Source organism: Conger conger, chromosome 2 (genome assembly GCF_963514075.1).
Source record: "Conger conger chromosome 2, fConCon1.1, whole genome shotgun sequence".
Classification (NCBI taxonomy): Eukaryota; Metazoa; Chordata; class Actinopteri; order Anguilliformes; family Congridae; genus Conger; species Conger conger.
Window position 1 is genome coordinate 78,403,577 of NC_083761.1, and position 26,541 is coordinate 78,430,117.

General features: G+C 48.4%; 1 protein-coding gene across 1 annotated transcript in view; it reads left to right on the top strand.

Annotated features, from left to right (window-relative positions):
• Positions 1–5,589: 5,589 nt before the first annotated feature.
• LOC133112726 (CREB-binding protein-like) overlaps positions 5,590–26,541 on the top strand; it is a 54,506-nt gene continuing 33,554 nt past the window's right edge. The window contains exons 1-2 of the mRNA XM_061222909.1: positions 5,590–6,460; positions 25,323–25,777. Coding sequence (XP_061078893.1) covers positions 6,373–6,460; positions 25,323–25,777 — 543 coding nt within the window. The 5' untranslated portion in view covers positions 5,590–6,372. The remainder of the gene's footprint in view (positions 6,461–25,322; positions 25,778–26,541) is intronic.

The following is a 26,541-nucleotide window of genomic DNA, read 5'->3' on the forward strand; positions in this document are numbered from 1 at the left end:
ACCAGCAGGGGAGGGGAGGGGAGGGGAGGGGGGGTTGAGGTGTTTTGGGAATGGAGTCGGCACAATTGGATAGAGAACTTTAATAACCATCACTCTAGATTCTAGAAACTTCTGTGGACAAAACCTATTGTATAAAAACGACTCCACTGTGTTTGTAACATCAGCCCCTCGCCCCTTGTTTTTTTATTTTATTTTGTAGATTCCGGACAGTATTGAAAGCACAGTTTGTTTGGCCTTATTTTTTTTTGTCAGGGGGTTCCATAAGACTTTTTCTGAAATCATTTGCTTACGAGTGGAGCGTGGTAAGCACACGGGGAGAGGCCTGCGTGGAGTCAGAATAAAGGAACAGAGAAGACCGCTGCTGCCGTCTGCGTAACCGCTCGGAGACGAACCCGGGGTCCCGATTTAAACGGAGAGCTCCCGGCGAGCGAAGGTGCAGATTACCCAGAAGGCCACAGGGGTGCCACGGGGAGTGACACGTGCTGGCACTGGGCCGTTTGATTTGGGAAGTGATGCCCTTGGGCCCATCTCTCGGTCGCTCGCTAAGTGATGGAAACCCCCTCTGGAACCTCCCCTCATGCCACAACCGCACACTGTCTGCACCCTGCCTAATGCACCTTTACTGACCCACAACTGCTCACTGTGTGTACACCACCCACTGTGTACAACTCCTGCTAAAGCACCTTTACTGACCCACAACTGCTCACTGTGTGTACACCACCCACTGTGTACAACTCCTGCTAAAGCACCTTTACTGACCCACAACTGCTCACTGTGTGTACACCACCCACTGTGTACAACTCCTGCTAAAGCACCTTTACTGACCCACAACTGCTCACTGTGTGTACACCACCCACTGTGTACAACTCCTGCTAAAGCACCTTTACTGACCCACAACTGCTCACTGTGTGTACACCACCCACTGTGTACAACTCCTGCTAAAGCACTTTTACTGACACACATCAGCACAACCCCCAACCCCCCCCACTACTACCACTTTTGTGTTTTGTTCCCTTATCCCATATCCCATCACTACTCCATTTTGTCCGTTGTACTTTGGTTTGGTTTGGTTTGTGCGTCTTGCTGGCTGTGCTGTAGACACTGTGTGTTGAAGATGGATTTTCTGCACATCAGGCAGTTTGACTTTTGTTGTGGCAATAACTGAAAACACTTTTTTTTAATGACTTTCAAGGACACTGCAGCACAGTAGATTCCCCCCCCTCCCCCAAACCTTTTTGTCCGGCTTCTGAAACGGGGCCGAAGACTGAAACGCACATTCTGCCCCTCCGTCTTGGTTTTCTCTTGCCCGTAGTTCATTTTATTTTATTTGTGGATTTCTGATTTGCTTCTACATGCCTGCTTCGTTCTGGAAACCCAAACCAGCGACTGCTTCATGGCTGCTCCTTGCCTGGTGAGTGTAGGCAGTACACGAAGAGGAAGTGGGAGAGGAGAGCGAGCGGGCAAGCTCGGGCAAGAGAAATCGTTCTGCAGAGGGTGTTCGGGGTGAGGTGGAGTGGAGTCATATGGGGCCTCCTGTGTCTGCTGTCTGTCTGTCAGTCTGTCTGGAGCGTATGACCTCACTTAGAGTCCCACTGTCTGCCTCTAGTGGGGGTCTAATAAATAGTTGATTGGTATCCCAGTTGATTGGGAGTTGATTGTGATCCCAGTGAGAGGGAACCAGTAGCCTTCTATTGCTCCTGTGTACCTATACTGTTCTGTCTTCATTTTGGGATTCGAGTGGGGGCAGGGGGGGCGGGAATTAAAAAATAATGACTCGGAAAAACAAATGTAAGATGAAAATGTTAATACCATGCTGCCATTTTTTCCTCTCTAAACAAAACACACCAGGTACAGAAATAAAGATTAACAAAAAACAAAAACTCTAAACCTTCCCATTTGCTTTATTTTCATTGGTTAAATGAAGCTATGAACTTTGGTCCAGTTTTTTAGGAAACTGAGTTAGAGTGGCATCATAAGGACGGCAGTCTGTTGCTGCCTCATACAGGTATAGTTGATGCATCACAAGTGGTGTGTGATACTTGAAATCAAAAAGGTGACAGGTTGAATTAAGCCCATGTGCCAGTGTCAGAGAAACCCAACTTGATGTGCTTCGGTTGTGGTACAGCTGTGCAAATGGATGATATGCCAGATGTGAGTTGTGTGTAACTTTAAATGGATGAATGAGTGCCAAGAGAAATACTCCTGTAAAAGTGGACTGATTTGTTTAGCTTTTTTTTTTCTGAGAAATATGAAAGTATTAACATTGTCATGAGAACTTGCCTTGAAGGAATCAGCATAACACTGCAAACTCCTGGCAACATTACCTGAAGTCACATCTGCAGTCCCCAGCCTCCTGGAAGCAGTTCAGAAAGCAACTCCTCATGAAGTATGCCTTTCTGTGGCCTACAGGAATTTTTATGTATGTTCAGGGGCTGTTGCCTACTCATAGATAGTGACCATATTCAAACAATCCAAACTCAACTTATTCTGGGGGAACAGGATTGATACTGTTAATACGGTGTACTCTTGATATGAGAGGCACTGTTGATATCATGGCGGCACGGATGGTGCAGTGGGTAGCACTGCCCGCTCACAGCAAGGAGGTCCTGGGTTTGAATCTCGGTCGGCCGGGGCCTGTCTGTGTGGAGTTTGCGTGTTCTCCCCGTGTCTGCGTGGGTTTCCTTCCACTGTCCAAAGACATGCAGGCTCCAGCCCCCCTGCGACCCTGTTCAGGATAAGCGGGTTAGGATAATGAATGGATGGATGTTGATATCATGAACTGCTGATGATGCACATGCGGTCTTGATTTTGCTTAAACGACAGGTAAATGATCAGAATGACAGTCTGTAACCTGATGCACAGGTGTTGCCTTGCTTAAAAAGCACAGTATGCAATTTAATAATACTGGCATTTTTGAGCGGTATTGAAAGCAAAAGTCAGGTTTTATTTTCACACATTAATCTTCTTCAAAGTTATGCAAACTTTTCAACAAACTAATGGGGCGCTAGCATTTCTCTGGAATTACGTCTTGGCCACTACAATATACTGTATTTAACAAAAACACCTAAAAAAAAACACTAAAAAAAACCCCACATTTTAAGTTCATGGATTTTGACTCTGGATTTTGACTGTTAATGAAGTTTTTCACTAATGTCTTGCAGTAAATCAAATGTAAAAACTTAAGGATACAGGAGACAACTATTCACCTTGATGACATGAGAAAGAACAGGTTTTCATAGAAATCACATATAGAACATATTATTGGGACCTTAGTCTTGCATTTCCATTGATTGATGGAGTTGGAACAGCATAACTTAGCTGTACACTCTTCCAATAATTAGTTGAGGAATATATCTGGATATTAGGACAAATAGGAGTAGTTGAAAGGGGAGGCTCAAAATTACATTTTAAAAAACCCAAATGATGTTATAATGTCACCACCTGTACCACATAAGGAGAGATAAAAGCTCATTGTTAATAGCAATTAACAAGATAATTTAATTATTTCACTTTCCCTAGAGACAAAAACAAAAATATATTGCAAAGAAAAAAGTTGAATGGAAATGTTAATTACATAATTGGTGCAATAAAAAGTAAAAGATAATTAAATTGCTTACCAAAACCAAAAACATGGTTGCCTCTCCCAGGAGGCTGAGACCATGACCCCAGACAATGGCTCTGTGTGGAACCGAAATAAACATGTCGCAGTGGCTCCGTTATTAATCCCAAAATGAAATTCGTAAAATCTGTCGTCTGCATCGAAGAGGGCAGTCCATAAGCAGAAAGCAAAGGATGTATTTGCTTCCATTGTACACATCAAATCATTTAAAGTTTTTGCTGAGGTATTTTACAAAGCCCACTTGGGTTTCAAAAGTCTTTGGCACGCCATTTTGTTTTGTATTGTCTGTATTGTTCCCTTATTGGACCTTGAAAGGGACTGCTTGGAGGAATAGGACACATTAAAGGAAATTGCTCATTCTGGCCAGGGGAGACTGAACTAGGTATTTTTTATTTTTTTTTTGGTAACACTTTACTTGATGTCAGTTGATGTCAAATGATATAAAACTGTCATACATTCATTGGTAAATGTTATGACACGTGTCACAAAATGTGACACGTGACAAAATGCAAACTTTTCAACAAACTAATGGGGCGCTAGCATTTCTCTGGAATTACGTCTTGGCCACTACAATATACTGTATTTAACAAAAACACCTAAAAAAAAACACTAAAAAAAACCCCACATTTTAAGTTCATGGATTTTGACTCTGGATTTTGACTGTTAATGAAGTTTTTCACTAATGTCTTGCAGTAAATCAAATGTAAAAACTTAAGGATACAGGAGACAACTATTCACCTTGATGACATGAGAAAGAACAGGTTTTCATAGAAATCACATATAGAACATATTGTTGGGACCTTAGTCTTGCATTTCCATTGATTGATGGAGTTGGAACAGCATAACTTAGCTGTACACTCTTCCAATAATTAGTTGAGGAATATATCTGGATATTAGGACAAATAGGAGTAGTTGAAAGGGGAGGCTCAAAATTACATTTTAAAAAACCCAAATGATGTTATAATGTCACCACCTGTACCACATAAGGAGAGATAAAAGCTCATTGTTAATAGCAATTAACAAGATAATTTAATTATTTCACTTTCCCTAGAGACAAAAACAAAAATATATTGCAAAGAAAAAAGTTGAATGGAAATGTTAATTACATAATTGGTGCAATAAAAAGTAAAAGATAATTAAATTGCTTACCAAAACAAAAACATGGTTGCCTCTCCCAGGAGGCTGAGACCATGACCCCAGACAATGGCTCTGTGTGGAACCGAAATAAACATGTCGCAGTGGCTCCGTTATTAATCCCAAAATGAAATCCGTAAAATCTGTCGTCTGCATCGAAGAGGGCAGTCCATAAGCAGAAAGCAAAGGATGTATTTGCTTCCATTGTACACATCAAATCATTTAAAGTTTTTGCTGAGATATTTTACAAAGCCCACTTGGGTTTCAAAAGTCTTTGGCACGCCATTTTGTTTTGTATTGTCTGTATTGTTCCCTTATTGGACCTTGAAAGGGACTGCTTGGAGGAATAGGACACATTAAAGGAAATTGCTCATTCTCGCCAGGGGAGACTGAACTAGGTATTTTTTTTTTTTTTTTTGGTAACACTTTACTTGATGTCAGTTGATGTCAAATGATATAAAACTGTCATACATTCATTGGTAAATGTTATGACACGTGTCACAAAATGTATCAATAAAGTATGACAGTTTTATGTAATTTGACATATAATAATCTGTTTTGCCATCTTGTGACAGCTGTTATATAATGTTTATGACAATGTTATGTCAGCCTTCTGGCGAAGGGTTCAAGTAAAGTGTTAATATTATAATAATTTTACCTTTAAATATTTTACATACAATTTTTCAGAAAGTCTTCGGGATTTTCCGCCCCTAGAGGCAGTTTCGTTACATTTCGTGTGACGCACGCCGGAGCAATATTAGCATAGGTTTGCGTAGGGCGTGATTGCGTAGCCCCTCCCCCTCCACAGTCTATCTGGAAAAAGAAAAAAAAACTTTTTGTATCGAAGGAATCAACAGCCGCCATCTTGTCGCGGCTCGGAATCTGGATTTCGGTAGATCATTATTTTTATTTAGCGACAGGACATCCAAACCTTGGCCAAACGGCTTTATTCCGCCTGAAATTAAACGCTTATGCGATTTTGAAGAAAATTACTGCGAAAAACGGGGAATTGGGTCGGTTTTCGTCGGTCAGAAAACCCCCCAGTATATCTGATTTCCCCTTCAGAAAGCGCTGCTTCCCTCCGTATCTCCGTTCCTGCCCGTATTGTTTAGCGAGCTACCGGCGTATAGACAGCGGCAAAAGAGCGAAATATATCGAGTATCTTATTTTTTTCAGTGGTGCATTTTATCGGGCGAAGAAATGGATTTTGCAGCAATTAATTTGACGTCAGAAAAAAATGGTTATTTAAAGATGCAGATGTAACGACTCGTTGGCGAAGGACATAAACATTTTTGGGATTATTTTTTAATTTATTTTATCTTTTAATTTTTTCGAACTGAAATATTTTTCGTCGGTGCAGTTATTAATGATAATAATGTGGGTGTTGGGTGTTGGATTATCATGGGTTGAATGGCGGTGGCGAAGCGGGGCGCTGTTGCTACTTTTTTGAAAAAAATTGTTCCTCGCCTACTGCTGGGCAAAACCAGCTAATTATTTACTCCAAAACCGTGAGGGAAAGGAAAGCTCACGGGTTGCTTGGTTAAGATTTGTTTTTTCCCCCGACAACGTGGGATTTGCCATATTTTTAAGTTATTTTATCGAAAATAACTACATTCACAATGGCTGAAAACATTCTGGATGTCGGACCTCCCAACCCAAAACGACCGAAGCTGAATTCACCTGCCCTGTCCACCTCAGATGGTCCAGGTAAGGGGCCCCGTAGCGTCACTTTCGGTTGTCACGGTTCTCTCTCACCGGCAAGTTCCATTGCAACCTGTCATGCATGTTCAACTGGCAAATGTTCGATGGCAACCGATGTGGTGTGGACGAATCCGCTCAGTTTCTGGCTACAGAAGATTTATTTCAGAATTTTCAATGGTCTAGCTGACTAACTTTACCCAGTGAACTTATCCTTTGAATGTGTGATAATTTAAAAGCCGGGTGTGTGTATAGCGAATGCAATGTGAGTGGCTGAGTAAGTTGATGCAACATAGCAAGCAAGCAAGCTCAGCGTTATAAAAACATAATTTCACATAATATCCCAATGTTTCACAGCACTTTGCTCTTCTGGCGTTACGTCCTGTAGAAATATTTGACAATATTTGCAGTTCAATCTAATATAGCAAGCTAGCTAACTTTCCAATATGAGCTTTGATCAATATGATCATTGATGCATGATTTCACCCAGTTGAACGGCTGACGTGAGTAAACACTGACAGTTGTGGATATCAAGACCAAGTAATTAGTTTGCAAGCTGCTGTCACTCACGAGCATGTAAGTTAATTGTAACGATCAGGTGATTTATTTGTGGCGAACTTGCTAGTTTCACATTTAGTAACAATGAAACTAACGCTAGCCGTCAGCTAGTTAGTGGTTCACCCCTCTGTTTGAAGCCTGCTCTCTTTCGCGTCACTGTCATTAAAACATGAACACTGCCACCGAAAGAAACATTAAAAGAGAAGCTACACGTTGTATTAAGGGATCGATTGATCATTACGATTTGGAACTGGCCTTTGCTGGATGTCAGAGTTGGCCGTTTCAATTTTAGTTTGATAGCTGAAACCTTACACTTTGTCTAGCACGATCCTTCCATCCCTGAATTGGTTTGCGCTGACGTTTTCTCGTGTGCCTGTCAAGCGTTATGTAAAACATAGCGTTAGCAAACTGGGAAGTGCTTCACATTTGGCGTAAGTTTACAATGCTCATAACTTAACTGGCGCAGCGCAAGACCTCCGTCCAATGATTGTTGGGTTAGTTAGGCAGCTAGCATTTATATGGATGAAATGTCTTCACACTCCTGACGGAGTCGTGCTGTTCGGGCACTCGGTATGACGGTACTACAAGCATTTTTCGCCTTGGCTTTATGTCTCGTAAGGCTACAAATACTGTAGCGAGTAAGTAATGAAATGTGTTCTCCGTGGTGTAAATACACACATGCGGTCGTGTTGTTTTCTCCGTTCTGTGATTACAGCATGTTTCACACATGCAGTTTCCGAATGCTTTTTTAATGACTCAAACGAAAGCTGTAACAGGAAAAGCCTTACATTTCGTTACATTGCTCGCTTCTGTACATCGATTCGGAATTGTGTGGAATCAGTTGTATTAGTCATACCGAAACGTGAATGGATCATTATGCAATCTAAGTGAAATATCGACTATGTCGACTTCCTCGAAGTCAAGCCAAACAGTTCCAGTACCGGGCCGAAATGTGTTTCAGATATCTCGCACAAGAGACGTATAGCCCCAATAGATCCAGCACTACCATTAAGAACGGCAATGCCCAGGTATTTATACGTTTTAGCTGCCCTGGTAACGGCGTCTGGTAACTTAAGTAAATGGCGGCACACTGACTCGCCTCAAAGCGCTTTTGCTAGCTCTTGATGAGCTTGCTAAATATGTGGTTTCAGTTAAAGAAATGTAAAAGTCAGCACGCTTACAATTGTGGTTTTTTTCCTCCTTTTTTACCTCCCCCCCACCCCCTCAGTCCGGGATAATGCTCGACCTGCAGCCTGTGTGGAGCGTTCTTAATCCGGTTAGCAGCACTGTTGTGGCCCGGTGTTGCGCTGGAGGGATGCCCGCTGCCCGCATTCACGCTGCTCTGTACTTCTTTTCTGTGTAATTTTACAGCGGCCGGTGTACATCCTTGTTTACGCCGCTGCGGTATTAGTCTAAGCCAGAGGAGAGAGAGAGAGAATAAGAACCCCGACCCCTGCCTATGTGTGGTACCCCCGAGAGCAGGGCTATGCAGCTGGTGGCCCTGATGCAAACACACTCGCCGTTCCGATGCATCAGAAATGGTCCAGGCCTTCCTCTGCACAGTGCAAATAGCCTAGGGCTCCTCCTAATAGCACTAGTAAGGAATAGCTGTGCATGTTTAATGAAGTCACCTGCTGTATTTGCACATGGGACGCCTTGTTTGTTCTCCAGTGGGGAGGATCTGGCTCGTTTAGGCGGTGCTTCGCGTGGGTCTCTTTCAGAGGGCAGGGTGAGTGGGGATGGTCTCTTTCAGGGGCAGGGTGAGTGGGGTTGGTCTCAGACAGCTGGGTGAGTTGTGGGTTGGTCTCTCTCAGAGGGCTGGGTGAGTTGTGGGTTGGTCTCTCAGACCGCTGGGTGGGTGCTGGTCTCTCTCAGAGGACTGGGTGAGTGAGGGTTGGTCTCTCTGACAGCTGGGTGAGTGTGGGTTGGTCTCTCTCAGAGGGCTGGGTTCTGTTTCATTTCTGAGCCTCTCTATTCACTGGGTGGTAGCAGGTGATGGGGTTCTGGCTGTCCCTGGGTCTTTAGTGTTATAGGAGACTGAGTAGGGGAGGACTCTAAAACTAAAACTCATATACTGTTCACTGCAGTTGCACACTGAGGACCGGGGGTCGATTCCCGGTCCTGCCAAAAGCCAAGTTTGGCCGGCTCACGTGGAGCGGCATAATTGGCTCGCTGCTCCAGAGGGAGGGACTTGGCAGGGTTAGCTGATCGCCGCACAGTAAAGCACCTCGGACACCTCAGAATCACAGTCACAAGCATGAGATGAGACGGCTTGAAGAAGGCGTGTCGCTCTCCTTCGGGCCGCCGCGGAACGGGGTGTGAGCGATGTATCTAACGCTAACTCTAATTAGTAGAAGGGGCACAATTGGCTACCAAATTGGGAGGAAAAAGGGAAAAAATCAGAAAAAACAAAAAACAAACTTGTATACTGATGCGATGGGATGTCTCCAAGGAAAATAACTCCATTCTGTGTTTAGCGTGTCAGAGCTGCTGATGATGGAGGCAGTGTGCTGGGTGTGTGCGTGTGAGCTGTGTGTTCGTACCGAACAGCGTGGGGGTCGAGCCCCCTCCGGGGCCGATTGAGGTGAAGAAGCTTCCGGAAGTGTGACCGTCCCGCCGGGGGCCCGTACCCGGGGCGGGCGGGCCCTCGCTCCTCCGAGGCACGTTTGGGAGCCCCGTTAGAGCAGGGCTCGGCAGCGCTTGATGTGTGCTAACCGGGGAAAATAATTTAGAGCGGGATGCATTAATGCGTGCTCCTACGATTTTCAACTTGGGAGCGGATTTAGTAACGATGTCGGTGTACAGCCCTGTTGTTATTACATTACATTGCACAGCATTTGGCTGATACCAGTGCAGACCTTCCAGAGTTCTGCTGTGGTGCGGGGCGGACGGCGTTTAGCGGTGTGCGTCCCGCTGAACTCCTGTTCTGTCCTGGTGTGTGTCTCCTTTCTCCAACGCACGCTTTCCGGTCGTTTAGCAGGAGGGGAGCGGGTTGAAGGCGTCCGTTGAGTGTTCGTTTCCCGCTTCCCAGTCGTTTAGCAGGAGGGGGAGCGGGTTGAAGGCGTCCGTTGAGTGTTCGTTTCCCGCTTCCCGGTCGTTTAGCAGGAGGGGGAGCGGGTTGAAGGCGTCCGTTGAGTGTTCGTTTCCCGCTTCCCGGTCGTTTAGCAGGAGGGGGGCGGGTTGAAGGCGTCCGTTGAGCGTTCGTTTCCCGCTTCCTCCCGCTGCTGTGAGGCGGATGCTTAGTGTGGGAATGAAGGTTAGCGAACCCAACAGCTTTTAACAGCGTTCGTCACGCGTCTCTGGCCTGTAGCGTAGTGGTTAAGGTAAATGACCGGGACACACAAGGTCGGTGGTTCTAATCCCGGTGTAGCCACAATAAGATCCGCACAGCCGTTGGGCCCTTGAGCGAGGCCCTTAACCCTGCATTGCTCCAGGGGGGGATTGTCTCCTGCTTAGTCTAATCAACTGTGCGTCGCGTTGGATAAGAGCGTCTGCCAAAATGCCAGTGATGTAATGTCTCCGGGGCAGAACATTCCGTGTTCCCTGTCGGATGGGTATTATTTTTGTGCGATATTTCTGAACAGGGGCGGGCCACATAAAATGTGTGCTGGGTGTTCTTCAGGGCGTTTGTCGTAACCATGGCGACGGAGGTGGTGGAATTCCCTCCCTCTGACACTGCCTGGCATTCCTCAGTAATGCAGTCATGCCAAGTACCACCCAATTACACATTCTGTGCTTTCAATGGCTGTGAGTTCCAGGGAGTTGTTGCTAGACTTGGCCCCGCGTAGAGATCCTCACATCATCGTCACGATGGATTCCGTCCCCGGAAAGGAGCAGAACGTGTCCGTCTGGAATAAAAGTGCATCAGACACGTTTGAATAAAGGCACCTTCCCCCGGAGGTATTCGGCAGTTGTTTGCGATTGTCTTGTGGTGTGGAACAGCAATGGAATAATTTAGTCTGTTGAATTTGGTGGGCTAGCAGAAACGGGCAAAAAGACGCTGTAAAATATTACTGTAAAATGTACCTCAAAATATTTTTTATTTATTTATTTTTTATTGTTATTATTATTTTATTTTTTAGTCCCATTGAGATTAAAGTCTCTTTCACAAAAGAGACTTGGCCAAGATGGGGGGCACGAATAGCAGGTGGTTTGTGTGTCTTTTAAGTTTAGTGTTTTTGTGCAGAATTCCTGTAGGCATCCCCATCTTAATTGCCCCATGTGGGGTAAATACAGTTCTGTTGAATTGAATGGAATAGATAACCAGGGTGCTCTCATAACAGCTGGTTGTGGGTGGATTTTCAATGCATACTTTTCTCTGTCTTCTGTCTGTCTCATATTCATGAGCGGGGCAGTCATTTTCCCACCTTTCTCTGATGGGAGCTATCCATCTACCGCTGGGATCCAAATCTCAAGTCCAAATCCAGCCCTGGTTTTCTTTTCTCCTGGGTCGTCATGGGGACGACATTGGCTCAGGCTGGTAAGAGCGGTCGTCTGGCAGTGGGGGAGGGTTGTCGGTTCGATTCCCGCCCTGGGGCGTGTCGAAGTGTCCCTGAGCAAGACACCTAACCCCCAAATGCTCCTGACGAGCTGGTTGGTGCCTTGCATGAGTGTGCATATGAATGGGTGAATGAGAAGCATCGATTGTACAGCGCAGGGGTCTCCAATCTTATCCAGAAAGGGCCCCTGTGTGTGCAGGTTGTTGTTTTAGCACAGGACTAAGACAGCTGATTCTACTCATCTAGGTCTTGATTAAAGACCACGATTAGTTCATTAGTATAATCAGGTGTGTTACTGCTGGGTTAAAACAAAAACCTGCACCCACACCGGCCCTTTTAGGATAAGATTGGAGACCCCTGGTACAGCGCTTTGGGTAAAGGCGCTATATAAATGGCAACCATTTACCATTTGCCGTTCATCAACTGAACAATGAGTGCTACTGATTTGGCCAGACTGTCCTCACCACGATTCCCAGGTAAAGGGAGGGTGGAAAACCTGGAGGACCATGACCCGATGATCCACGATCTTAAAACCAGTCCTGCTTCTCCTGTTGGTCTCGAATTGTCTCGATTCGAGGGTCGATGCCCTCTCTGGCGCCCGTGTTTTGCTTGATGATACTTCTGAAGCAAACTCCGTTCCCCCCCCTCTAAACCTGGGGCGTCACACTCCGGTCCTGGAGGGCCGCAGTGTCTGCTGGTTTTTGTGGTTTCCTTCCAATCAGCAGCCAATTAAGGCCTTGAGAACAAGGTGTGTGGACTCTTTAGCCAATGAAAGACTTTGAAATGTGTCTGTCATGCTGAAACGCCAAAAACCAGCAAACTCTGCGGCCCTCCAGGACTGGAGTTTGACACCCCAGCTCCAAACTCCAGCGAACCCATTTCAGTTTAGATTGCCTTTCCCCACACCCCCTGGACTGAGTTGGACAAACACAGTCCCTTCAAAAAGTACTGGAACAGCCAGGCCAATTCCTTTGTTTTTGCAATACACTGAATACATTTGGGGCGGCATGGATGGTGCAGTGGGTAGCACTGCCGCCTCACAGCAAGGAGGTCCTGGGTTCGATTCCCCGTCGGCTGGGGCCTCTCTGTGCGGAGTTTGCATGTTCTCCCTGTGCCTGAGTGGGTTTCCTCCGGGTACTCCGGTTTCCTCCCACAGTCCAAAGACATGCAGGTTAGGCTGATTGGAGAGTCTAAATTGCCCGTTGGTATGAGTGTGTGAGTGAATGGTGTGTGTGCCCTGCGATGGACTGGCGACCTGTCCAGGGTTTATTTCTGCCTTTCGCCCAATGTATGCTGGGATAGGCTCCAGCCCCCCTGCGACCCTGTTCAGGATAAGTGGGTTAAGATAATGGATGGATGGATGAATACATTTGGGATTGAGATAAAGAGATGAACGAGACACGGGTAAACTTTTATTTCCTGGTATTTACACCTCGATGTGTTTAACCACTTTGCCCATAGCACCTTTGGTATCAGACCCCCAAATGTTGTAAGTGAGCAGAAGTATTGGAGCAGTGAGTATTTAAGTAAATGAAAGTAAATAACACTTAATATTTGGTTGCATATCTCTTGCTTGCAATAACTGCATCAAGCCTGCGACCCATTGACATCACCAAACTGTTGCATTCTTCTTTTGTGATGCTTTTTTTTTTATTTGTACTGCAGCCTCTTCCAGTTGTTTGCTTCTGGGTTTTTTTTTCCCCTTCAGTCTTGAATGTTTTGTGGTTTTTCTTCACAGCTCTCACAATGTTTCTGTCATCAACTGCTGTTGTTTTCCTTGGTCAGCGTGTTCGATGTCTGTTGCTCAGTACAGCATCCATCCATCCATTATCTGAACCCGCTTATCCTGATCAGGGTCGCAGGGGGGCTGGAGCCTATCCCAGCATACATTGGGCGAAAGGCAGGAATACACCCTGGACAGGTCGCCAGTCCATCGCAGGGCATCAGTACAGCAGTGGTTTCCTTTTTCAGGACATTCCAAGTTGTTGTACAAGCTATCTGCAATTTATCCTCTTTTCTATGCTTCAAAATGGCTTGCTTTTCTCCCAAAGACAGCTCTCTGGTATTCATGTTGGTTTATCTTTTCTAACTCAAAGGCAGCCTTCACAGGCAAAGCCCAAGGCTAAAGCCAAGAGTAGACACTCAAAACTATTTACTGACCAGTCGTTCTAACAGGACACATCTGGGCGACAAGAAACACCTGTCAGTCACATGTTCCAATACTTTTGCTCGCCTAAAACTTAGATACAAAAGCTGATATGTTCCACGTTGTTTGACAAATCTAGATAAAAATACCAGGATATAAAAGCTGAAATTTTGGATCTGTCATCTCGTGTTCATCTTTTGACCTCAAACTCCAATTGTCTTCAGTGTATTGCAAAAACAAAGGAATTGACCTTGCTGTTCCAATACTTTTTGAGGGGACTGTAGAATTTCTTATTGTATAATTTCTTTGAGCGAAACAAAGAGGTGGAAAGAAAGTAACGGGTGAGCCTTGAACCCTGGTCTCCTGCGTGAGAGACGATTGCACTAACCACAACGCCAAATCTGCAGCACACCAGCGCCTCATTTTCCCTGTATGAGGCTGCTCTCTTGCATTAGTTTTTTTTCCTGATTGATTAGTAAGCCTGCAGGTGTGAGATTACAACGCGAGATTGCCCCTTTGAGACGACCGTCTGCCCCCAGGGTGTTGCTAAGAGCAAAAAATATAGCTAACTGACGTGTGGCTGCTGACCTGCTTAGTCTCCGCCTCTTATTCCATAATGAGCTGAATGTATACGTATCACTGCTGTCAATCACCTCCCCGCCCGCTGCCATCTCTTTGGCTGTGCTTGGGAGTGGGTGTGGCCTCGCTCTCCGCCTTAGCTTGGAGACGGGTGACAGGTGTTTGCCCTACTGGGAGATTTAATTCAGTCTCACCCGGCAAGGGCGACAGTTTGTGCACTGGGCCATATCTTCCTGGTCTGAACTGGTCTCACTGGGACTTGTGGTTTAGCGTAGAGGACAAAGTGGCCCAGGGGAAGTTAAAGCGGCGTTTAGGTGTCAGATGATCTTGCAGATTTGTCTGCGGGGAATGTTTTGCCATGTAGAAGAGGGTGAAAATGTTCTGCCTGAATTTGTACAGGTGCACGGCGGGCTGTGCTGTTCTCAGGAAAGCCCTTCTCCACGGGAGACGATCGTGATGAAACCTTAGGGGTGTGCTTCTCCTCTGCTCGCCCTTACAGCGTATTCAGCCACAGCTGTGTCTCTGTGATCATCCTGTCTTCACAGGATTTGTGGTCTGTGGTGATTTGTAGTACGGTGTTGTAGTGCCTTGTTTTAGTGTCATGTTGCTCTACGAGGTTGTAGTGCCATGTTGTAGTACCGTGTTGTAGAACCGTGTTGCAGTACGGGGTTGTAGTACCGTGTTGCTGTACGATGTTGTAGTACCGTGTTTCAGTACGGGGTTGTAGCACCGTGTTGCTGTACGATGTTGTAGTACCGTGTTTCAGTACGGGGTGTAGCACCATGTTGCTGTACGATGTTGTAATACCGTGTTTCAGTACGGGGTTGTAGTACCCTGTCGTAGTACCGTGTTGCTGTACGATGTTGTAACACCGTGTTTCAGTATGGGGTTGTAGCACCGTGTTGCTGTACGATGTTGTAGTACTCTGCCGTAGTACCGTGTTGCTGTACGATGTTGTAATACCGTGTTTCAGTACGGGGTTGTAGTACCGTGTTGCTGTATGATGTTGTAGTACCGTGTTTCAGTACGGGGTTGTAGTACCGTGTTGCTGTACGATGTTGTAGTACCGTGTTTCAGTACGGGGTTGTAGTACCGTGTTGCTGTACGATGTTGTAATACCGTGTTTCAGTACGGGGTTGTAGTACCGTGTTTCAGTACGGGGTTGTAGTACCGTGTTGCTGTACGATGTTGTAATACCGTGTTTCAGTACGGGGTTGTAGTACCGTGTTGCTGTACGATGTTGTAATACCGTGTTTCAGTACGGGGTTGTAGTACCGTGTTGCTGTATGATGTTGTAGTACCATGTTTCAGTACGGGTTGTAGTACCGTGTTGCTGTACGATGTTGTAGTACCATGTTTCAGTACGGGGTTGTGGTACCGTGTTGCTGTACGATGTTGTAGTACCATGTTTCAGTACGGGGGTATAGTACCGTGTTGCTGTATGATGTTGTAGTACCATGTTTCAGTACGGGGTTGTAGTACCGTGTTGCTGTACGATGTTGTAATACCGTGTTTCAGTACGGGGTTGTAGTACCCTGTCGTAGTACCGTGTTGCTGTACGATGTTGTAATACCGTGTTTCAGTACGGGGTTGTAGTACCGTGTTGCTGTATGATGTTGTAACACCGTGTTTCAGTACGGGGTTGTGGTACCGTGTTGCTGTACGATGTTGTAACACCGTGTTTCAGTATGGGGTTGTAGTACCGTGTTGCTGTACGATGTTGTAATACCGTGTTTCAGTATGGGGTTGTGGTACCGTGTTGCTGTACGATGTTGTAGTACCATGTTTCAGTACGGGGTTGTAGTACCGTGTTGCTGTACGATGTTGTAATACCGTGTTTCAGTACGGGGTTGTAGTACCGTGTTTCAGTACGGGGTTGTAGTACCGTGTTGCTGTACGATGTTGTAATACCGTGTTTCAGTACGGGGTTGTAGTACCGTGTTGCTGTACGATGTTGTAATACCGTGTTTCAGTACGGGGTTGTAGTACCGTGTTGCTGTATGATGTTGTAGTACCGTGTTTCAGTACGGGGTTGTAGTACCGTGTTTCAGTACGGGGTTGTGGTACCGTGTTGCTGTACGATGTTGTAACACCGTGTTTCAGTACGGGGTTGTAGTACCGTGTTGCTGTACGATGTTGTAGTACCGTGTTTCAGTACGGGGTTGTAGTACCGTGCCGTAGTAGTCTGTTTCTGTCACGGCTGCTTTGTTATCGGCCGTGACCTGTCAGTCAGTGATGACTCACAGCGCCTTAGCCGTAGACTGTAGGGAAACATGGACCCGCTGACTATCCACAGGCTCGGGAAGAGCGTGTTGAAGCCCGGGAAGTCATGTTGACCGGTGCCGCCATGTTGTACAATTTGAAGCCAGAGTCAGCTTGAGTGTGTGAGAGAGAGTGACGTACTCTGACCCCGATTCGTCCACAAAGTACTGCTGTGTTGACCTAAATAACGCAGTAACCTCAAGAAAATCAACAGATAAGTGCAGCTACATTTTCTACAAGACTTTGTATTTTGACCGCAATTGTGCCATTGGCTTTGCATTGAAAGCGGGTCTGAGTGACCTACACTGGAGCCAACCGCAGTGGCGCTAGCGATCAGCATCTCTCCGCGCTCTCAGCCTGGCCAGGAAAAGAGCTGTGAAAACGAAACGAAGCTGGTTTTGGCCGCTTGGTCTGGACGGCCGGAGCGTGATGGCGCCCCCTGCTGGTGCTCGCAGCCCTCTCGCCGCGGCAGAGGAACGGCCCGTGTGCGCTGGGGTGCACTTACACCACCAAAATGCTAGTTCACCGGACATTATATCCCATAATCGTTTGTGATTAACTGTATAATTGAACTTACTTCCGTTAAATTAATGGGGGCTGCAGTGAGGACAGGTAAGGTGTGTTCAGGTGAGTCTCTGCAGTGAGGACAGGTAAGGTGTCTTCAGGTAAGTCTGCAGTGAGGACAGGTAAGGTGTGTTCAGGTGAGTCTGCAGTGAGGACAGGTAAGGTGTGTTCAGGTGAGTCTCTGCAGTGAGGACAGGTAAGGTGTGTTCAGGTGAGTCTGCAGTGAGGACAGGTAAGGTGTGTTCAGGTGAGTCTGCAGTGAGGACAGGTAAGGTGTGTTCAGGTGAGTCTGCAGTGAGGACAGGTAAGGTGTGTTCAGGTGAGTCTGCAGTGAGGACAGGTAAGGTGTGTTCAGGTGAGTCTGCAGTGAGGACAGGTAAGGTGTGTTCAGGTGAGTCTCTGCAGTGAGGACAGGTAAGGTGTGTTCAGGTGAGTCTGCAGTGAGGGCAGGTAAGGTGTGTTCAGGTGAGTCTGCAGTGAGGACAGGTAAGGTGTGTTCAGGTGAGTCTGCAGTGAGGGCAGGTAAGGTGTGTTCAGGTGAGTCTCTGCAGTGAGGACAGGTAAGGTGTGTTCAGGTGAGTCTGCAGTGAGGACAGGTAAGGTGTGTTCAGGTGAGTCTGCAGTGAGGGCAGGTAAGGTGTGTTCAGGTGAGTCTCTGCAGTGAGGACAGGTAAGGTGTGTTCAGGTGAGTCTGCAGTGAGGACAGGTAAGGTGTGTTCAGGTGAGTCTGCAGTGAGGACAGGTAAGGTGTGTTCAGGTGAGTCTGCAGTGAGGACTGATCTTTGATTGTGTTTCTCTCAGTTGCCGCTCTGCTTTGTCTGCTCTTTACCGAGCGCTGTTATAAGTTTGGCTGATACGGTATTCACTGGCAGAAGGCCTGCCTCAGAACGGCCAGAGTTTCCTGGGCCCTCGTTCAAAATGTCCTCACAAACGGCACCATCCCCACAAACCCCTGCACACCGCCGCGGGGTGTAAGCTGACGCGGTTCGCCGTCCCCTTCCAGGGCGCTTTACATTTTACCCTTTACATTTTCAGCGTCTGGCAGACGCAGTCTTCCAGATGGCTTTGCACCTCCAAGAGCGCTTTCACAAGTGTAGTCCGTTTGGTTACTCCGAATCAGAATTAAATTGATATTTTCAGTTCGGGGCGGCACGGATGGTGCAGTGGGTAGCACTGCCGCCTCACAGCAAGGAGGTCCTGGGTTCGAATCCCCGTCGGCCGGGGCCTCTCTGTGCGGAGTTTGCATGTTCTCCCCGTGTCTGCGTGGGTTTCCTCCCACAGTCCAAAGACATGCAGGTTAGGCTGATTGGAGAGTCTAAATTGCGCATAGGTATGAGTGTGTGAATGAATGGTGTGTGTGCCCTGCGATGGACTGGCGACCTGTCCAGGGTGTATTCCTGCCTTTCGCCCAATGTATGCTGGGATAGGCTCCAGCCCCCCTGCGACCCTGATCAGGATAAGCGGGTTCAGATAATGGATGGATGGATGGATGGATTTTTAGTTCATGTTCTGTTTTGCTTTCACTGTGCACAAGTGAAAGCGGACCAAATAATGAAAAAGAAAAATAATAATGCTGAGGGGCGTGTACGAAGGAGCAGGGCCGTTCTTATTGGTCGTAGATTTTCCGGTGGAAAATGTAAACGCAAGTTCGGCGGTCCCGGACCGGTCGGTTTGGTCCGCATTGGGTGCGATTACCGCGGTTGCAAACGGCCGCACCGGGGACCAGGGTTCGATTTGAAACGGGCCGAACGCTGGCTTGCGAAAGCGCTCTCGCGGTCGTCCTTCGTGCGGCTGCGTGCTCGCCGGAGCCATTCCGTTTCAGTGCCTCGCTTAAGGGGAGCAAGGCCCAGCGCTCCACCGTGGAGCTTACGCGCCCCGTCCCAAAAGCTGCCTCACCAGTCTCTCTCTCTCTCTCTGTGTACATTAGTTTCAAAAGGATTAAGGAGTTCACTTTCAAAGTGAAAGCAGTGAATAATGGAAGAGGAAGTAAATGGTCTTGGGGTGCAGTAGCAGCCGTGTTGCACATGAACACAAGTGTGAACACAGCCTCACGTCACTGCTTACAATCATGCCACCAGCCTAGCTTTCATCAGTGAGAGCCCTCTCTCCCTCTCTCTTCTCCACTGCCTCTGTCTCTCTGTCTCTGTCTCTGTCTCTGTCTCTGTCTCTGTCTCTGTCTCTGTCTGTCTCTCTCCACACACCTGTAACACAGGCTAAAGTCAGGAGCAACTCGCTCTCTCTCTCTCTCTCTCTCTCTCTCTCTCTCTCTCCTCTCTCTCTCGCTCGCTCTCGCTCTCTCTCTCTCTCTCTCTCTCCTCCTCTCTCTCGCTCTCTCGCTCTCTCTCTCTCTCCTCCTCTCTCTCTCGCTCTCTCGCTCTCTCGCTCTCTCGCTCTCTCGCTCTCTCTCGCTCTCTCGCTCACTCTCGCTCTCTCGCTCTCTCGCTCTCGCTCTCTCTCTCCCCCTCCCCTGCTCTCATCGTCATCTTATTTCCTAAAAGCCCCAGCAGCTTTCAAAAGCACCAAATCCTCCTGCAGCCATTCTTGAAAACATTACTCATTTAAAACATTACATTCACCAAAAAAATTCTCTCCTCTCATCCTCCCTTCTCTCCTCTCTCCCTCTCCTTCTATTGCTTCCTCTCTCCCTCTCGCTCCCTCTCCTTCCCTCTCCCTCTATTGCTTCCTCTCTCCCTCTTTCTCTCTCATTTATTTCACCTTTATTTAACCAGGTGAGTCCCGTTCATGGGGTGTCTCGGTGGCGCAGCCTGTAGAGCACTGACCGCATGCTCATTGCGAGCCGCGACGTCGGCGGTTCGAATCCGACCGTCCGACATTTGTCGCATGTCTTTCCCTCTCTCGCTCCCATTCTTCCTGTCTCTCTATACTATACTGTCCAATAAAGCTGAAAAAGGCCTAAAAAATATCTAAAAAAAAAAAAAACAAGTGAGTCCCGTTCAGATGGTTATCTCATTTATGTTGCTCAACCAGGCTGTCTGTAGCTCAACCAGGCTCTTGTTGAACCAGGCTCTGTGTGGCTCAAGAAGGCTGTCTGTAGCTGAACCAGGCTGTATGTAGCTGAACCAGGCTGTATGTAGCTGAACCAGTCTGTATGTAGCTGAACCAGTCTCAGTCTGTATGTATCTGAACCAGTCTGTATGTAGCTAAACAACCAGTCTGTATGTAGCTGAACCAGTCTGTATGTGGCTGAACCAGTCTGTATGTGGCTGAACCAGTCTGTATGTAGCTGAACCAGTCTGTATGTAGCTGAACCAGTCTGTATGTGGCTGAACCAGTCTGTATGTGGCTGAACCAGTCTGTATGCGGCTGAACCAGACTGTATGTGGCTGAACCAGACTGTATGCGGCTGAACCAGTCTGTATGTAGCTAAACAACCAGTCTGTATGTAGCTGAACCAGTCTGTATGTAGCTGAACCAGACTGTATGTAGCTGAACCAGACTGTATGTAGCTGAACCAGACTGTATGTAGCTGAACCAGACTGTATGTAGCTGAACCAGTCTGTATGCGGCTGAACCAGTCTGTATGTGGCTGAACCGGTCTGTATGCGGCTGAACCGGTCTGTATTTGGCTGAACCGGTCTGTATACGGCTGAACCGGTCTGTATGTGGCTGAACCGGTCTGTATGCGGCTGAACCGGTCTGTATGTGGCTGAACCGGTCTGTATGTGGCTGAACCAGTCTGTATGTGGCTGAACCGGTCTGTATGCGGCTGAACCAGGCTCTAGCTGAACCAGTCTGTATGTAGCTGAACCGGTCTGTATGTGGCTGAACCGGTCTGTATGCGGCTGAACCAGTCTGTATGCGGCTGAACCAGTCTGTATGTAGCTGAACCAGTCTGTATGCGGCTGAACCGGTCTGTATGCGGCTGAACCGGTCTGTATACGGCTGAACCGGTCTGTATGCGGCTGAACCGGTCTGTATGTAGCTGAACCAGGCTGTATGCGGCTGAACCGGTCTGTATGCGGCTGAACCGGTCTGTATGTAGCTGAACCAGGCTCTAGCTGAACCAGTCTGTATCCGGCTGAACCGGTCTGTATGCGGCTGAACCGGTCTGTATGCGGCTGAACCAGTCTGTATGCGGCTGGACCGGTCTGTATGCGGCTGAACCAGTCTCTATGTAGCTGAACCAGGCTCTAGCTGAACCAGTCTGTATGCGGCTGGACCAGGCTCGGTGCAGCCCAGCTGTTTTCCATGGCAGTGAGAGCTCTTGCGCTCGCCCTCGCGCTCCCTCCTGGCGGGCGTCCAGGTCTGGAAGACTGCCCGGATCATCTGAAGTCCAAGGCTGAGCTCCCTTCCCAAGAAAAATAAAATCCACATTGTTTTACACACGGCTTGCGCTGCCGTGACGACAGGAGCCGACGCTCTGACTTCGCCCCGCCGCGCTCATCTCCTCGGCCCGCGTGCGGAGCTCGCCTTCCCCCCTCCCCGCCGGACGAGTTCTCTCTGCCTGGAGAGCGAGGGCCGGACGGCCCCCGGTTTGTTTGCAGTGCGGGACGCGCCTCAGTCGTCCCGGGTCGCTCTGTTTGGAGAGAAAGCACGGGGCTGCTCTCTGCCACGGGGATGCTCTCTGCCACGGGGCTGCTCTCTGCCACGGGGCTGCTCTCTGCCACGGGGCTGCTCTCTGCCACGGGGCTGCCCTCTGCCACGGGGCTGCTCTCTGCCACGGGGCTGCTGTCTGCCGCGGGGCTGCTCTCTGCCACGGGGATGCTCTCTGCCACGGGGCTGCTCTCTGCCACGGGGCTGCTCTCTGCCACGGGGCTGCTCTCTGCCACGGGGCTGCCCTCTGCCACGGGGCTGCTCTCTGCCACGGGGCTGCTGTCTGCCGCGGGGCTGCTCTCTGCCACGGGGCTGCTCTCTTCCACGGGGCTGCTCTCTGCCACGGGGCTCTCCCTCGCCAGAGCTGCGATGGGGGACACCCTTCAGCAAAGCGCGCGTTAAACCCTTTTAATATTCAGCCATTTTTCACTGTGAATCTGCTGATACGCGTAAAAGCATTGAGCAGGCGTTTGGAGAGCTGAGAGACGGTCCGGCGGTTGGTTTTTGCCCGAGGCTGCTCCAGTGCGTCCCCCTGTACAACGGCTGCCCTCCAGGGAAGGAGAGCGTGAAGGGAGGACTCCTGCCAGGATTCCCACTCCACAACACCACTAAACCAGAACAGGGGCTTTCCTATTCTGGCAGCAGCACACAGACGGGCTGTGGAGGCATCGTTGTAAACTGCTGTGCGTTTGTGCGTTTGTGCGTGCGTGCGCGTGTTGATGTGTGTGCAAGCGCGTCTGTTAGCAGGTGTGCTTTTGTGTGCACAGACGATTCTGTACCGGCTACGTGTCTTGATTCTCCAAAAATCAAGACAAGTGGGCGGTACAGAATCGTTTTTGTTTTGTGTGGGTTGCCAAGTCGATTTGATGTTACTATTGCTGATATTAACTTTCTAGCATATATCAGCTAGCATGTCAGCCCTCGACAATATGGATCTCCAGTATGGATCCCACTCTATTCTCTGAAGGAAAACTAGCGGTTTCTGCTCTTTTGGCTGTGTGGTAGATTTTGGGAGTTAGGTGATCTTACCAGGAATGTTGCCCCTGTCATAGTAGCGTGTCACCTTATTGGATTCACTTAAATCCTTAATTGAGTTAAATGTAGCTGGCAGTGGTTCTGGAGATTACTTCCATGTTTATGTTTGCTTATTGCGACAGAGGAAGGACTTTTAGCACTCATTTGGTAGTAGTAGAAGTAGTATTTTGGAAAATTGCAAGAGCCAGCTTCAGGGAATTTCTGCTCCAAAAGAGCCCTGAAAACATAAATTTTTTTGACAAATCTTTGAGCCATTATGGTGCTTATAAGGTGCTCTAAATTATGAGGACAATGACACGTCTGTGTGATATTATTGTGTAATAATGAATGTTGGATATTATAAACATGGATATTTCAAAATGACATTTTTGATTTTGCTCAGCTTTGCACATGTTATTTTATAGACCGCGTTGTGTAAACACAGAAAATCAGAGTGGGATCCACTGCTTGATCTCCAGCACATTTTAAATGAGGGTGTGCACCGCATAATGAAATATAAAATAAATTATGAAACTTAATTGAATGCACATTTGCACCGATGACCTGATTTTTAGTTTCGGATTTCTCCCATCTTCCCTTGCGCTGCTCCGTGTATTTTTAAGGGGCACGAGGAACGCCTCTGGGATCCCTTTGGACCTCTCCACTGAGGCCGGGCAGCTGAGATTTCCTCCTGACGTTTCCAGTTTCTGTTGATTGACCTGCTTTGGTGAAAAAACATTTTTTTTGGTGGTCGTGAGATATCGCAGGAATGTCATCACACTGTCTTGGATTTGCCACTGTTATCCCTTCAGACACATCTTGGCCATAACCAAGCCTCCATTTCCCATCACTCACAGTGGTGATTGGTCCCCTGTACTCAGGTGCTGGCTTGCAGGGTTGGACTGGGGGCATGTAATGAGAAGTGTGATGTTTTTGTGTGATGTGGTCTTGCTGGGTGATATGATGATTGTGCCATTTCAGGGTGGAACCCACTCACCTGTGGCCTGTGGATTGGGAGCGAGTTCAGCATACCGATTTGTTCTCAGAATTGAGCAGGTGTCAACTTGGCACATTGGATTAATGTTCACTCTCCTGAAGTGCTGTAAGAATCCACTGGGCATGACTGACTGACCCTGGATCAGCTGAATCAGCCGTATTATAACCCCGATCACTTTCACTGTGGACATTTCGTATCCTGATGGTGTGAGCTGCCGTACTGGGTTATAGCAGCACTGGGTTATAGCGGCAGCGCTGGGTTTGAGCAGCTGCGCTGGGTTATAGCAGCAATGCTCGGTTATAGCGGCAGTGCTGGGTTATAGCAGCTGCGCTGGGTTATAGCAGCAGCGCTGGGTTTGAGCAGCAGCTCTGGGTTTGAGCAGCAGCACTGGGTTTGAGCGGCAGTGCTGGGTTATAGCGGCAGTGCTGGGTTATAGCAGCGTCGCTGGGTTAGAGCAGCAGTGCTGGGTTATAGCAGCAGCACTGGGTTATAGCAGCAGCACTGGGTTATAGCAGCAGTGCTGGTTTATAGCAGCATCGCTGGGTTACAGCAGCAGTGCTGGGTTACAGCAGTAGTGCTGGGTTATAGCAGCAGTGCTGGGTTATAGCAGCATCGCTGGGTTATAACAGCAGTGCTGGGTTAGAGCAGCAGCGCTGGGTTTGAGTGCTGGGTTATAGCAGCAGCACTGGGTTTGAGCGCTGGGTTATAGCAGCAGCACTGGGCTATAGCAGCTATACTGGGTTTGAGTTTTTAACCGAAACTTTGCTTCCGCAGCAGACAACTGCGCCTGCTTGGCTTGTGGAGCTTCTGTGCCTTATCTGCCCCCGTGCCCCATTCGCCAGCCTGTCTGCAGCACTTCGGAGGTGTTGAAGTTGTGACCCTGCTCGTTTTGCTTGGGTTATCTGCCCGCCGAGTTCTCAAAGACTTCTGTTGAGTGCCTGTCATTTTCTATCAGCCAGAGGGTCTGGCGTCCGGAACGGTAAAAGGCTGAGAACGGGCAGTGGATCGTGAAGCTTCAGAGGGGAAACGGCCACACATTTCAGGGCAGAAAAGGAGTAACGTTTGTGTCAGAAGTAAACGTAATTTCCACTCAGCCACTGGCGTAGGCAGTCGGCAGCGTTTCTGAGGAGAAGCACCTCGATGTTGCTGGAGCCTTTCTGCCGCGGACGTGCGTTGGCTTGCGCACAAGTTCTCCTTTACATCTCCCATACGTTCCCCCAGGCTCTGTTGCAGTGTGGTGATGTTTGAGAATTAAATTGCAGACTAAATATCGATTCTAGAGTCAGTATAGCAATATGCAAATCGTCAGAAAAAAGAAAAAGGTTATGTGATGCATAACTGAATCAATGTTTTTGTTTTTTTTCTCCCTATTTTTATAATGTAGTTTTCTCACCAAAATCACCAGGATATCTTTGGAGTCAATTGAGGTGTCTAACGTTATCCTTCTCTCTCCCTCCCTCCCTTTTTCTCTGTCCCCTCTTCCTCCCTTCCTCTCCTCTCTCCCTCTATTGCTTCCTCTCCCTCCCTCCCTCTATTGCTTCCTCTCCCTCCCTCCCTCCCTCTCCCCCTTCCTCTCTCCCTCTCCCTCTCTCTCTCCTCTCTTTCCATCTATCTCTTCCTCTTTCCTTTCTCTCTCCCTCTCCCTCTCTCCCATTCTCTCCCTCCCCCTCTCCCCCTCCCTCTCCCTCCCTCCCTCAGTAGACCTGGTCTCTCTGTTTGATCTGGAGAACGACCTGCCGGATGAGCTGATTCCCAACGGCGCCGACCTGGGCCTGCTGGCCCCGCCCCCGGGCCCCCAGGACGCCGCCTCCAAGCACAAGCAGCTGTCGGAGCTCCTGAGGGCGGGGAGCGGGCCCGCGCCGCAGGGCATGCTGGGAAAGCAGACGCAGAAGCAGGGCGCCCCGCCCAGCTTCCCCCAGGCCATGCTGAACCGCGCCCACGGCCCCGCGGCCCCGCCCCAGCCCCCGCAGGTGATGAACGGCACGCTGGCCCACGGCGGGCGGGGCCGGGGCGGGGCGGGGCCGCAGTACCAGGCGGGGGGCGGGGCCGGAGCGGCGGCGGGGGGCGGAGCCGCGAGCGCGCTGGCCGAGACGCTGGCCCAGCAGGGGGCGCCCCAGGCCCTGAACCCCCAGCAGCCCGGGGGCATCAGCAAGGTGAGCGGCCCTCCTCCAGGGTGAGGGTGTGGGGGTCAGCTGTAGCACAGGTAGGGCTGGTGAGCCCATGGTCAACAACAACAACAACAACAACAAATATCAATCACTCAATCACTCAATCAATCAATCAAATGGGTCTTGTGATTGATATTATGCGCTCTTATAATCCAGTAAGCAGGGGTTTTTTATGACAAGACACGGAAATAAACTTCATTCATTCAGTTCATTCACCTTTTTCACTCATTCATTCATTCAGTTCATTCACCTTGTTCACTCACTCACTCATTCATTCATTCATTCATTCAGTTCATTCACCTTGTTCACTCACTCACTCACTCATTCATTCATTCATTCAGTTCATTCACCTTGTTCACTCACTCATTACTATTCATTCACTCATTTTTCCATCCGTCCATCCATTGGTCCATGATGGGTGGGCCTGGGAAGTGGGTCTTCGTCAGCGCTGACTGACTGTGGTTTGAAGGGAGGCGCTGAAATGAGAGAAACGGCTCTGACGACACGTTTCCCCACAGCAGCCTTGGGGTCCTGCTGTGCCCTTTAGCCTGTGCCACGCCTTTTAGCGTTGACCCGGGCTGAAGTGTCTGTGTTCAAAACTGCCATTTTGTTTCCGCCGTTTGCTGAAGACTCGCCTCTTCAGGCTGCACCTTTCCCTCCCTACCTCACTCCCGCGAGCTAGCCTTGTGCATGCCATAAGTTATAATGGCACTTGTATACAGTTATCGTTGTACTCGGGGGTATTTTAG